The sequence below is a fragment of the Trachypithecus francoisi genome, unplaced genomic scaffold (genome assembly GCF_009764315.1).
Source record: "Trachypithecus francoisi isolate TF-2019V2 unplaced genomic scaffold, Tfra_2.0 Lachesis_group20, whole genome shotgun sequence".
Lineage (NCBI taxonomy): Eukaryota > Metazoa > Chordata > Mammalia > Primates > Cercopithecidae > Trachypithecus > Trachypithecus francoisi.
The window spans coordinates 62,056,399-62,070,656 of NW_022681466.1; the positions used below are offsets into that span (position 1 = coordinate 62,056,399).

The 14,258-nt window shown below is 47.3% G+C and overlaps 1 protein-coding gene and 1 long non-coding RNA gene across 2 annotated transcripts in view; one reads left to right on the forward strand and one right to left on the reverse strand.

Annotated features, from left to right (window-relative positions):
* Positions 1-14,258, forward strand: part of MYH13 (myosin heavy chain 13) — a 65,509-nt gene that overhangs the window by 38,064 nt on the left and 13,187 nt on the right. Inside the window, exons 21-28 of the mRNA XM_033184548.1 lie at positions 1,697-1,939; positions 5,252-5,428; positions 6,480-6,625; positions 6,729-6,819; positions 7,797-8,186; positions 10,974-11,100; positions 11,191-11,309; positions 13,968-14,164. Of these exons, the coding sequence (XP_033040439.1) occupies positions 1,697-1,939; positions 5,252-5,428; positions 6,480-6,625; positions 6,729-6,819; positions 7,797-8,186; positions 10,974-11,100; positions 11,191-11,309; positions 13,968-14,164 (1,490 nt within the window). The remainder of the gene's footprint in view (positions 1-1,696; positions 1,940-5,251; positions 5,429-6,479; positions 6,626-6,728; positions 6,820-7,796; positions 8,187-10,973; positions 11,101-11,190; positions 11,310-13,967; positions 14,165-14,258) is intronic.
* Positions 1,077-6,527, reverse strand: LOC117067697. Its single transcript, XR_004430826.1, has 3 exons — positions 6,464-6,527; positions 5,606-5,792; positions 1,077-1,130 (listed from the first exon to the last, which is right to left on the reverse strand). It is a non-coding gene; the product is annotated as an uncharacterized LOC117067697 (long non-coding RNA).

Here is a 14,258-nt window from a genome sequence, read left to right on the forward strand (position 1 = left end):
AACAAAATACTCTTATATGGGCCAGGCACAGTGGCTCATGCCTGTAATCCCAGCGCTTTGGGAGGCCAAGGCAGGTGGATCATGAGGTCAAGAGATCAAGACCATCCTGGCCAACATGGTGAAACCCCGTCTCTTCTAAAAATACAGAAATTAGCCGGGCATGGTGGTACACACCTGTAGTCCCAGGTACTCAGGAGGCTGAGGCAGGAGAATCACTTGAACCCAGGAGGCGGAGGTTGCAGTGAGCCGAGATTGTGCCACTACACTCCAGCCTGGGAGACACAGTGAGACTCTGTCTCAAAAAATAAATAAATAAATACTCTTATATGGGAAGATATAGCCCAATTTAGAACAGAAGTAGCTGATGTTGGTCTGTCCAAGAGACTCACTGCAGCATCTTCTAGGACATATGTATTCAATCACGAATTCTTGGGTGTTTTTTATTTTCTGTTCTGTGGTTCAAGGAGACACAGCTAAGGAGAACTTTTCCATTGAAAGGACAAGTCCTGGTGGCTCCTGCCTGCGATCCCAACACTTTCGGAAGCCAAGGCAGGAGGATCACTTGAGCTCAGAAGCTCGAGACCAGCCTGGGCAACATAGTGGGACCTTATCTCTAGAACATAAATAAATACATACATTTAAAAACAAATTTAATGGAAGTTAAAAGATAGTAATGTTTTGAAACGATTTTGTCAGCTTGAGATAACATGGAGTAGATGAGTCATTTGCCAACTGGTGGTAGCAGGAAGAGTGAGATGAACAGCTGTTCAAATGTGGCAAATTTCCAGACGCTTCATTCTTTAAAATGAACTTGTAACTTCACGAAACCCTCTGTTTGAAAGTATAAGTGAGGCCAGGCATGCGGGCGCACACTTGTAGTCCCAGCACTTTGGGAGGGTGAGGCAGGAGGATCACTTGAGGCTAAAATTTGAGACAAGCCTGGGCAACACATTGAGACCCCATCTGTACACACACACAAAAAGAAGCCAGTCATGGTGGCACATACCTTGTAGTTCCAGCTACTTGGGAGGCTGAGGTGGGAGGATCACTTGAGCACAGGAGTGTGAGGCTGCAGTGGGGTGTCTCACACCACTGCACTTCAGCTTTGGCAACAGAGCAAGACCTTGTCTCTAAAGAAATAAATGGACAAATTATTATATGCTAATTTCTATAAGCAATGTCCTTGGTAGTTAAAAACAAACAAAAAAACAGCATGTATACTGGCCAGGTGCAGTGACTCACGCCTGTAATCCCAGCACTTTGGGAGACCGAGGCAGAAGGATCACCTGAGGTCAGGAGTTTGAGACCAGCCTGGCCAACATGGTGAATTCCCATCTCTACAAAAATTACAAAGATTAGCCAGGTGTGGCAGAATATGCCTGTAATCCCAGCAACTAGGTACTACAATCGCTGGAACGTGGGAGGCAGGGTTGCAGTGAGCCAAGATCGCTCCACCACACTCCAGCCTGGGCCACACAGCAAAACTCCATCTAAAAAGGAAAAAAAAATGTGTTTATGGGTGATATCTAAGTTTATGTACACGTATGTGTGCAGTGTGTGCACATGTGCGTGCATGTGTGTGCATGACCCATTTCTTGGCTTAGGCGTAGATAATGGGCTTTAAGAGGGTGACACCCTTTCTTTGTAGCATTTTCAAAGAGGCCAATCAAAACATAAAATGACATGGTTCTTTCAGGAAACGGAAAATCTGATGGACGCTGAGGAACGGTGTGAAGGACTCATCAAAAGCAAGATCCTACTGGAAGCAAAAGTCAAGGAGCTGACTGAGAGACTGGAAGAGGAAGAGGACATGAATTCTGAACTGGTTGCCAAGAAGAGGAATCTGGAAGACAAATGCTGCTCTCTCAAGAGAGACATTGATGACCTGGAGCTGACCTTGACGAAAGCTGAAAAGGAGAAGCATGCCACAGAGAACAAGGTGCGCAAACCCAAGGGATTCCCGCACTGTCTTAACCAGGTTTCTCTCTCTGTCTGTAAGGAGGAGAAAGGGTGGCGCAGAAGTCCAGTCAATACAACATTGCCCAGAAATGAGAGGCTGGAGTCAAGGAGCAGGGTAGTTAAGTCCCAACAAGTTCTGTCCCCTGCCGTCTTTTCTGTCCCATAGGTTCTCCTCCTCCTCCTCCTCCTCCTCCTCCTCCTCCTCTTTCATCTTGTTCTTTCATTTTTTTTTTTTTTTGTGAGACAGAGTCTTGCTCTGTCACCCAGGCAGATCTCGCTACAGTGGCACGATCTCAGCTCAATGCAACCTCCGCCTCCCGAGTTCAAGCAATTCTCCTGCCTCAGCTTCCCAAGTAGCTGGGATTACAGGCGCACACCACCATGCCCAGCTAATTTTTTGTATTTTTAGTAGAGATGGGGTTTCACCATGTGGTCCAAGCTGGTCTCGAACTCCTGACCTCAGGTGATCCACCCACCTCGGCCTCTCAAAGTGCTGGGATTACAGGTGTGAGCTACTGCGCCCGAGCCCACAGACTCTTCTCAAACCTCCCTGACTGTATCACAAACTTCTAGCATTTCTTTGACAGGAAGGACTGTTTCATCTTCTTCTTCATTTCCCATAACACCAAGCACAGGGATTGCAAACAAGAAGGCCTACAGAGGCCAGGCAGATAGTGAAGGAGGCAGAAGACTGGATAACACCAAGGATTGACTGAAAGGAGCGGGTACCGGCAGAACAGAGACTGATGCAGCCTTTGGGGAAGTCATTTGGAATGACTTAGTCAAATTAAGAATCCAGATACCCTATGACCCAGCAATTCTGCTCCTGGGTGTATAGATCAAGGAATTCTTCCACCTTTCTACAAGGTGACATGTCCTAGGGTGTTTGTAGTGGCATTGCTTGTGGGAGCTGGAGGCAGTGCCAGGGTCCACCACGGGGAAAACGGAGAGATAACATGTAGTAGACACACACCAGGGAGCACTATGTAGCCATTAGGAACAATGGGTTGTGCACAGCAAATATTAAATACTGCCAAATGGTGAGAAAATGTAAGAAAATGAAATATAGAGCCAGGCACGGTGGCTCACGCCTGTAATCCCAGCACTTTGGAAGGCCAAGGGGGGTGGATCATGAAGTCAGGAGATCGAGACCATCCTGGCTAACACGGTGAAACCCCGTCTGTATGAAAAATACAAAAATTATCTGGACGTTGTGGCGGGTGCCTGTATTCCCAGCTACTTGGGAGGCTGAGGCAGGAGAATCACTCAAACCTGGGAGGCAGAGATTGCAGTGAGCCGAGATCGCACCACTGCACTCCAGCCTGGGCGACAGAGCGAGACTCATCTCAAAAAAAAAAAAAAAAAAGAAAGAAAAGAAAAAGAAAATGAAGTATACAGCATAATAGCATTTATGTGGACAAAAATCATATGCACACAACACAACGACATACATTTCAACAACAATATGCAAAACCACTTACATGATTCACATCAGAATGGGTTGCCCATGAGGTGGGCTAAGGGATGTGAACTGCTGAGCATAAGAGACGATGACAGTTGACACTCAGAGTCAGTGTTGGAGAGATGCTGGGAGTAACAGAAAAAGACACTCGGAAGGGCTGGGGACTGTGGCGAACTGAAGAGCTCTTGCCCTGTCCACAGAAGGCAGCGGTGACTCAGCCCCAGCCAACTGTTGTCAGCGGGGAATGGGACTCCAGCATTTTCAGAACTTCTGGTTTTCCATGAGAAGCCAGAAATCCAAGTTTTATGTGAAGTCTCATTTTTTTCAATGTTGATAACATTTTAAAAACTACAGACCAGGCGCGGTGGCTCACGCCTGTAATCCCCACACTTTGGGAAGCCAAGGCAGGTAGATCACAAGGTCAGGAGATCGAGACCATCCTGGCTAACACAATGAAACCCCATCTCTACTAAAAATACAAAAAATTAGCCAGGTGTGGTGGTGGGCGCCTGTAGTCCCAGCTACTTGGGAGGCTGAGGCAGGAGAATGGTGTGAACCCAGGAGGCGGAGCTTGCAGTAAGCAGAGATTGAGCCACTGCACTCCAGCCTGGGCAACAGAGAGAGATTCCATCTCAAAAACAAAAACAAAAACAAAAAACAAACAAACAAAAACTACTGTAACATTGTAAATAATAACATTGTAAACTACTATGTGGACTAAAGAAAATATGGCTAGATTCAGCCCATAGATTAGGAGTTAGCAACTTCTGATCTGAAGGCCTGTTGGATGTGGAAAAAGTTTCACTTACTTCCTCAAGTTCCATGTTGGGTCCCCTCCTCCTGCTTCCTGATAACACAGCACTCCTGTTCTGAATTTTCTTTTCTTTTCTTGCTTTGCTTGCTTTCTTTCTCTCTCTCTCTTTCTTTCTTTCCTGCCTTCCTGCCTCCCTCCCTCCCTCTCTTTTTCCTTCCTTCCTTCCTTCCTTCCCTCCCTCCCTCCCTGCTTTCTTTCCTTCCTTCCTTCCTTCCTTTCTTTCCTCCTTTCCTTCTTTCCTCTTTCCTTCTTTCCTTCTTCCTTCTTTCCTTCTTTCCTTCCTTCCTTCTTCCTTCCTTCCTTCCTTCCTTTCTTTTTCTTTCTTTCTTGACGGAGTCTCACTCTGTCTCCCACGCTGGAGTGCAATGGTGTCATCTCTGCTCACTGCAAGCTCCGTCTCCCAGGTTCACACCATTCTCCTGCCTCAGCCTCCCGAGTAGCTGGGACTACAGGTGCCCGCCACCACGCCCAGCTAATTTTTTTGTATTTTTAGTAAAGATGGGGTTTCATAGTGTTAGCCAGGATGGTCTCGATCTCCTGACCTCATGATCTGCCCACCTTGGCCTCCCAAAGTGCAGGGATTACAGGCGTGAGCCACTGCACCTGGCGTGAATTTTCTTGCAGAGCACCTCATGCCTCTCCTCCCCTTCCTGCCTCATTCTAAACCCTATTCAGCCAGCCAGCCTAATAAACACATTTCCACAGACGTATTATGAGCGAATATAGATTGATGTGTTACCCTTCAAAGGTAGCACATTTGCATTTTAACAGTGCCCTTCCTTGTAGAATATAATGCCCTCCTTAAATGAATAATCCTAATGGGAGAATTTGAGGCGCCGTGATAGACCGTTAAGGAAGATAAAGAACTGAGAGTCTGTCAATTCCAGGAGGTAAAAAAGTAGTAGCCAAAAAGAAAAGGGAAAGAGGAAAAATGAGCAAAGAAGCAATAACTTTTGTTGATGGAAGCTTCTGGCTTAATTGTTTTCCATATTAAATCAGTGTTGATATTGTCCCAGGTAAAGAATCTCTCCGAAGAAATGACAGCACTTGAAGAAAACATTTCCAAATTGACCAAAGAAAAGAAGTCTCTACAGGAGGCCCATCAGCAAACACTGGATGACCTTCAGGTTGAGGAAGATAAAGTCAATGGTCTAATCAAAATAAATGCCAAGCTTGAACAGCAAACAGATGATGTGAGGATATTTTACTACTATGCTTTAGCATTTATCACTTGTGGAAGCACAGACAAGAGACGGTCTAACTAGGACGCAGGGCTTGAGAGGTCAGACTCTGGAATCAGCATCCCTAAGTTCAGATCTCAGCCCCATCCTGACCCTGAAGGAGTCTGGGATACTAAGCAAGCTGCTTACCCTTGCAAAGCCTCCATTTGTGCCTTGTGAAATGCGATGAAAATAGCTTCATCTCAGAGGGTTTTCACAGAAAGCTCAGCACACAGAAAGTGTTCGGCAAAACATAGCTGCTATTATTGCTCTCATCACCATCATCAGTATTATTAGCATCCACCTGTAGGTCCTTTGGGTTCCAAAACCTCCAATCCTGTTGTAACGTTATTAAAGATGAGTTCCATTTGTGGTCACGAAAATTACTATTTCCACCCCCATCACATGACGTTATTATTCTTGATGTAAGAGCCACTTTTGAAGTTTTTGGGTTTTAATCATTATTGTGGCTAGAGATTTTCTAGATAACTTTAATGTTTCTGAGCCCAGGGTAGGTGTGCGCCTCCTCTACGCCCCTGTTTCCTGTTCCCATGTGTGCATGTGTGTGTGTGTGCATACATGCACACACACATACACACACACATGAATTCCTTGCCTCCCATGGTTGCGTAATGTTAGCAGGGAATGTGTGACGGTGTAGAGCATAGACCTTCACAGTGCTGTCCACAGAAGCCCCCATTTGTATTGTCTGTGCAAGAGTGTGCACCCATGAGTACCATACCCCTCCATGGAACATGGTCTGGGCCAGGCTGAGTGGGAATCAGTTGAGAGAGGCAGCAGGAGGCCCATGAAGGATCCAGCCCCACCCTGGGTAGCCTTTTCTGGAAGACAGAAGAGATGGGAGGTAGGGGGCAAGACTTGCTTCCTCCTGGGGCCAGAGGCTTGCAGCCAGCACCCTACAGGAGCCCCAGGAAGCCCCAGGTCACATGTATGGCTGCGCCCAATGAAAGGAGCAAACACTTCCCCAGCAGGGGCTTACTTTTCTACCTGTGTGTCTTCTCAGCTTGAGGGTTCCTTAGAGCAGGAAAAGAAACTGCGGGCAGACCTGGAAAGGGCGAAGAGGAAGCTGGAAGGAGATCTGAAAATGTCCCAGGAATCCATTATGGATCTAGAAAATGACAAGCAGCAAATAGAAGAGAAATTAAAAAAGTAGATATTTCTTTTACCACCTCTGTGTCTCAGCCTAAAAGCCAACTTTCATCCCCTCCAAGAGGCTTGTATCTCATGTTCTTTTTTTAAAATCTATTTGCAGGAAGGAGTTTGAAATCAGTCAGTTACAAGCCAAAATAGATGACGAACAAGTCCACAGTCTGCAGTTTCAAAAGAAGATTAAAGAACTCCAGGTAAAAGCATCAAAACCTTCCCAATCATGACAATCCCTTGCAAGAGTGCCCCTCCTCACTCCTTCCCCATTGTTTCTTTAGCTGCTTCTTTCCTTCCTCCTGCTAAAGCTAGAGAAGATGTCCTGTCCTTTCCTTTAGTTTTTGAAAATAATATTTTAATGTTCTGAGTTATCCATAAACATACTTCCTTGGAAAGGCTCAAAATAGGCCCAGTAAAGCTAAATATTATTGATAAGTGTGCTTTGACCACCACCCCTAAGCCGAGTGCCCTCACCGTCTTCTCAAAAGTAATGACCAGTTTCAGTGGGATGTGCATCCTTCTGCCTCTTTTGCTATGTGTTTTTCTACACATTTAAGACCCCCGAAAAATATATAGTACACATGCAGAAAAGGTTCTTGTTTCTTTATATTCTTAGCATAAATATCACACTGAGAGTATCACTCTGCAACTTGCTCCTTTCTTTTGGCAACGTGATCTGCAGAGCTATCCATGATAGACGTAGATTGGTGTCTACCTGCTCCATAGACTTCTAGAACAAGTCTCCATCACAATCGATTTGTGCATTCCCTTATTCATGGACATTTAGGTTGTTTCCAAGTTTTTTCACCAATGTAATGTTATAATGAATTCTTTTTTTGTTGTTTGTTTTCTGAGTCCGAGTCTCTGTCACCCAGGCTGGAGCACAGCAGCGTGATCTCAGCTCACTGCAACCCCCACCTCCCAGGTTCAAGCTGTTCTCCTGCCTCAGCCTCCCGAGTACCTGGGACTACAAGTGGCCTCCACCACACCCGGCTAATTTTTGTATTTTTAGTAGAGGCAGAGTTTCACCATGTTGGCCAGGCTGGTTTCAAACTCCTGACCTCAAATGATCCACCCACCTCGTGCTGCCTACCTGCAATTCCTCAACACCCAGCCCCTCTCAAAGGGGGCTGCCCCCTCCTCCACAATAACAGTCCTGATAGAGTGATCCTTTCAGGCTCGCATAGAAGAGCTGGAGGAGGAAATTGAAGCAGAACACACACTCAGAGCCAAGATTGAGAAGCAGCGCTCAGATCTGGCCCGGGAACTGGAGGAGATCAGTGAGAGGCTGGAAGAAGCCAGTGGGGCCACTTCAGCCCAGATTGAGATGAACAAGAAGCGGGAGGCTGAGTTCCAGAAAATGCGCAGGGACCTGGAGGAGGCCACCCTACAGCATGAAGCTACGGCGGCCACCCTGAGGAAGAAGCACGCGGACAGTGTGGCCGAGCTTGGGGAGCAGATTGACAACCTGCAGCGGGTGAAGCAGAAGCTGGAGAAGGAGAAGAGTGAGCTGAAGATGGAGATCGATGACATGGCCAGCAACATCGAAGCCATCTCCAAGTCAAAGGTACCTGACTGACCCTTCTGCTCTTGAAGAATGCAAGGCAGCCGGGGGCCACCTGCCCCTGGGCACGTGTAATTTGATGCCTCCTAAACCATTGCATGTTCTACACTGAAACCCTCTTCCCTATTTCTGCCTGTTTCCAGTTCCTCAAATTCACTCACGTCCTTTGTCTTATCTATTTGGGCTGCTGTAACAAAATATTTTAGAGTGGGTAATTTATAAACAACAGAAATGTATTGCTCACAATTTGGAGGCCGGGAAGTCCAAGATCAAAGTGCCAGCAAATTCGGTGTCTGTTGAAGGTCTGTTCCTTACAGATGGTGCCTTCTCATTGCATCCTCATGTGGTAGAAGGGGTGCACAAGTTTTCTCAGGCCTCTATTATAAGAACACTAATCCCATTCATAAGGGCTCCACCCCGTGACCTTATCACCTCCCAAAAGCCCCACCCCCCGACACCACTGGACTAGAAATTATGAATTTTGGGGAGACACAAACTTTAAGACCAAAGCATCAAGACCACTTGATTCAAGCACAGTTGGATGATCTGGTGCCACTATTTCGCTCTTGTTCCCCAGGCTGGATCGCAGTGGCGCCATCTCAGCTCACTGCAACCTCTACCTCCCACGTTCAAGCAATTCTCCTGCCTCAGCCTCCCAAGTAGCTGGGATTACAGGCACACGCCACCACGCCCGGCTAATTTTTGTATTTTTGGTAGAGATAGGGTTTCACCATGTTGGCCAGGCTGGTCTTGAACTCCTGGCTTCAGGTGATCCACCCACCTCGGCCTCCCAAAGTGCTGGGATTACAGGCATGAGCCACTGTGCCTGGCCGACTGGGGCTCTTTAAGAAAAAAGTATACAAACTTATGAAAATTAGGCATGAAAGTTAATATTTATGATGACACAAAAGTGTCGCAGGTTACCTTGAAGACTCAAGTTCTTTTCTCCTGAGACCTCTTTGGGCCATTTGCCAGAAATGCCTTCTAGAATATATTCTGCTTGGGATGGCTCCTCTTCTCTCAAACCTTCTGCAGCTCCCAGACTCTCTGGGGTCCATGCAAATGCGGGCCCTGAAGCTTATTTCACAAGCTTCATAGTGAATCCACCTCTGCGCATGACCTCAAAGCAAAGCATTCCTCGTGGAGCATGTGTGCTTCCCGATTTAACACCTGCCCTCCTTGCAGGGTGCTCTGAGCTGTACTAGGAGCTATTTGGTTGGGCTGGAAGAAGCAGTGGTGACCCTAGAAGTGGGGCTGTGGGCCTCTCACCGAGGGTTTCCCAGAAGGTCAGGGCATCTGTCCAGAAAAGGAAGGGAGATGTGGATCAGAGAACTAGAGTGGTCTCTCCAGCGCCCCCTGCTGCCAGTGTTTAGGGTCTGCGTCGACACTGTCTTGTTTTCCCTTGATTGCTTTTTCACTCCCCGACTGCAGCCTCCGGCTGCGAGTGATGACTCCTTTTCTCCTTCTTTCCTGCTTTCCCATTTGTTTGCCCTTTTTCCCTTTCTTGGTTTTCTTTCTTCCTCTAAGAACTTGGGTCTGTATATGTTCCCCTCCCACACCTCTCTCTCTGCGAGCCAGGCCAGCCTGCAGGGGAAGGTGGGTAGGAAGAGCCTCCAGCATCCCCCACCCACCGTGCCTATAAACAGCCCCCACTCCAGCCTCCCTGTCTCCAGAATTGCCGTGTGCTGCTCTCTGTTCTCAATTTTAACATCCAGGGGAAGCAGCACTTCATGTTTCTTTACGCTTTCTCAGTTGTCCCCTTTGACGTCTCTTCTTGCAAGTCGCCATCGCTTTTCAACCCTCCCTGCTTTGATTCCTTCATGCTTGCGTATCATCTTCTCAAAGAGCTCCTAAGCTCCTCCAGGACTCCCCTGGAATCAGTATCCCTGCTTCCTCCACTGCCAGCTCATACTTCGCATTCTAAGGAAAAACATATGCTCCATACGTTTTATTTTCTATTTTATGGAGCAGCAGGAGGAGAGAAAGGTCAACACACATAAGGGTTTTGAACAAACTTCACAAAAATACAGGCCAACTGGAGGCTGGGGAGGTGAATCCCTTCATACCACCTCCACCATCGAGAACCTTTTGTGTTATTGAACGACATGCTTAACACTGTCATCTGAATATATTGCTTGCAAATATTCACAGGCTTGTATTGCTTGCAATTATTCACATATTACTTATATTACAAGAGGATCCCAAGGATCCACTTAAAAGTGGCATTTTCTCAAAGGGTTGTTTACAAATCATTAAATACTTACCTACCAAAAACAGATGTTCCAAGCGATTGGTGATTGAGCTGCATTCACAAATCTGAAATGATTATGATTCTTTTTTTATTTTTATTTTTTTGAGATGGAGTTTCACTCTTGCTGCCCAGGCTGGAGTGCAATGGCATGATCTCGGCTCACTGCAACCTCCGCCTCCTGGGTTCAAGCGATTCTCCTGCCTCAGTCTCCCGAGTAGCTGGGATTACAAGTGCCTGCCACTATGCCCAGCTAATGTTTGTATTTTTAGTACAGATGGGGTTTCACCATGTCAGTCAGGCTGGTGTTAAACTCCTGACCTCAGGGATCCACCCGCCTCGGCCTCCTAATGTGCTGGGATATAGGCGTGAGTCACTGCGCCCAGTCAATTATGATTTTTTTAAACTGACTTTTTTTTTTGGTTCTGTATTTGTATTTTTATTTTACCTGACAAGAAGCTAAACGATCACACTGTTCAGTTCAATGCTGGGCACTAGGAATCCATTTTTTCCCATTCATGGTGACTTTCTGTTTGTTAAAGAGTAACATAGAAAGAACGTGCCGGACGGTAGAAGACCAATTTAGTGAAATCAAAGCCAAGGACGAGCAACAGACACAGTTGATCCATGATCTGAACATGCAGAAAGCAAGACTACAGACCCAGAATGGTGAGAATGGGCAGGGCTCCCCAGGGTCCAGCCGGGCCATGGGAGAGGGTGGTCGATAACACTGACGTGGGGGCCACATCTGTTTGGTAGGGGAGCTGAGCCACCAAGTGGAAGAGAAGGAGTCTCTGATTTCACAGCTGACCAAAAGCAAGCAAGCCCTCACCCAGCAGCTGGAGGAGCTTAAGAGGCAAATGGAAGAAGAAACAAAGGTAAAGATATAGAGTCAGATTGAACCTGAGAAATCAGGCTGTATAACCACTTCACCTGTGAAGCTGGTTGGAGCAGTGCTACATCAAGAAACCTGCTGTGGCCGGGCACAGTGGCTCAGGCCTGTAATCCCAGCACTTTGGAAGGCTGAGGCAGGTGGATCACGAGGTCAGGAGTTCAAGGCCAGCCTGGCCAAGATGGTGAAACCCCATCTCTACTAAAAATACAAAAAAAAAATTAGCTGGGCGTAGTGGCAGGTGCCTGTAATCCCAGCTACTCGGGAGGCTGAGGCAAAGAATTCCTTGAACCCGGGAGGCGGAGGGTGCAGTGAGCCGAGATCACGCCACTGCACTCCAGCCTGGAAGACAGAGCGAGACTCCACTTAAAAAAAAAAAAAGGGGCCGGGCACGGTGGCTCAAGCCTGTAATCCCAGCACTTTGGGAGGCCGAGACGGGCGGATCACGAGGTCAGGAGATCGAGACCATCCTGGCTAACACTGTGAAACCCCGTCTCTACTAAAAAATACAAGAAACTAGCCGGGCGAGGTGGCGGGCGCCTGTAGTCCCAGCTACTCGGGAGGCTGAGGCAGGAGAATGGCGTGAACCCGGGAGGCGGAGCTTGCAGTGAGCTGAGATCGGGCCACCGCACTCCAGCCCGGGCGACAGAGCGAGACTCCGTCTCAAAAAAAAAAAAAGAAAGAAAGAAAAGAAGAAACCTGTTGCTTCTCCTGTCTGCCTTGCAGCATGATGCGAACCTGTCCTTTAAGGTTAGAGGACCTTGGCATTAGATTTCCTTCTTCAGGGATAGGAAACCATCCCATGGTGGTCCATGCCCTAGGCTCCTCTGTCCCCCACAAGGTAGTCTGAGAAACTCCCCTCTCCAGCCAGGGCACCTCCTCCCGATCACTGTACACACTTGACCATTCTGCCCAGCAATTCATCCTGGCCACTTGAAATCCCTTCCTCTTCCTTCTTCATTATTCCTGGTGTGTCACCTCCTATACCATCTGATTTTAAGCTACCCTCCTCCAAAAAGACTCCATGGTTTTGGGAGCACCCGGGAGACAGTTCCATAAACATGAACATCATCGCCTTCTTGATTTCAAGATCTAGATACTATGTTTATAATATGTGTCTCCCCACAGATCTGTAAACTCATGGAGGGCAAGAATAGTTTGTCCTCACTGTACCTACTTTGCCCAGAAGAACAGTGCACACAGTAGGTGCTTGGTGCTGCCAATTCGTGTTCAAGTATCAGAATAGGGAACCAAGAGTCCAAAAAACTGCATGAATGGAATTCCGAGGTTGCTGTACGCTGGCTAAGACTTATAGGGCAATCTTCTGGAATTTTCCCAAGCACCACCTTTTTCTTCTGAAAAAGGACAAGCGCCATATTTGTCTCCCATCTTTCTGTTCTATGGTGAAGATCTTCAGTAGATGAGGGGGCAGGGGGAAGTGGTGAGAACCCAAGCCTGAACAAGTCCTGAGGAGGGCCACTGCAGGAGGAGCGGGCTGTCCTTTGGCCAGGATACAGCAACACCTGTTTTCCTTCTTAGGCAAAGTTTCTCATTTATTGACCTTTTTTTTTTTTTTTTTGAGACGGAGTTTCACTGTTGTTGCCCAGGCTGGAGTGCAATGGCGCAATCTTGGTTCACCGCAACCTCTGCTTTCTGGGTTCAAGCGATTCTCCTGCCTCAGCTTCCCAAGTAGCTGGGATTACAGGCATGGGCCACCATGCCCGGCTAATTTTGTATTTTTGGTAGTAACAGGGTTTCTCCACGTTGGTCAGGCTGGTCTCAAACTCTCGACCTCAGGTGATCCGCCCGTCTCGGCCTCCCAAAGTGCTGGGATTACAGGCGTGAGCCACCACGCCTGGCCTACTGCATTTTTAAAAAGTTGAAAATGTACAGATTACTAAAGTGGGCTGACAGAACTCTCTCTTTGATGGTGGCACCAGAGAGCGTCTTGTGGCCATTATAGTCGGAGCTAAACTGTTGCCCTTCCATCCCTCCACATGGGAGGGAGTGAGGGATGGATGCCTCTAGGCATGTCTTCTCTGCCTAGGAGGAGGAAGTCGGGCCGTGGAAACAGCAAAGCTCACATCAGCAGTCCCCAGTGTGGGGACACAGCCCACTGGTGACATCAAAAGATGCTTTCAGGCTTCTCCTGGTCACAGCATTCCGTACCATTGCATCAAGTAGCGAGAAAATTCTTCCCTTTTTAATTGTTCCAAACCTTCTGATTCTATCAAGGAAAAGGCCTCAGCATGAACCATACTTCCTTAGCATTTGGTTATTTACCCTATTAAGAAATAGAGGGTAGACCCCAGGCATGGAGTCCCAGCAGGTAACAGTACCTAGTTAGACGTGATAACATTGCTTTATTTCCATTGCACTTATGGTTACCTTCTGTTTATGGCAAATGTCAGTGGTTTTCCACTTACTGTCCTGTAACAGTTTACTCTTTTATTAAATATATTTAAATACAATTAAGGAGTCCACTTGAAAAAAATTAAATAAACCAGGAGATATGCTGATATGGCAAATTTGGTGAAAACAGTATAGGGATAATTCAAGCTGGGGAAAAGCTACTTAAATGAAAATACCTGAACTTGGAAAAGCATCAAATGTTTTTGCAATTTGTCACCACTGTCATTCCCAGGCCAAGAACGCCCTGGCACACGCCCTGCAGTCCTCTCGCCACGACTGTGACCTGCTGCGGGAACAGTATGAGGAGGAACAGGAAGCTAAGGCCGAGCTGCAGAGGGCGCTGTCCAAGGCCAACAGTGAGGTTGCTCAGTGGAGGACCAAATACGAGACGGACGCCATCCAGCGCACAGAGGAGTTGGAGGAGGCCAAGTAGGGGCTCCAGGGTGGCAATAGCAGGGGGAGCCTGAGGGCACAAGCCAAGGGACCAGGAGTCTTCGTATCTTGAGAGATTGTCTCTTTCCTG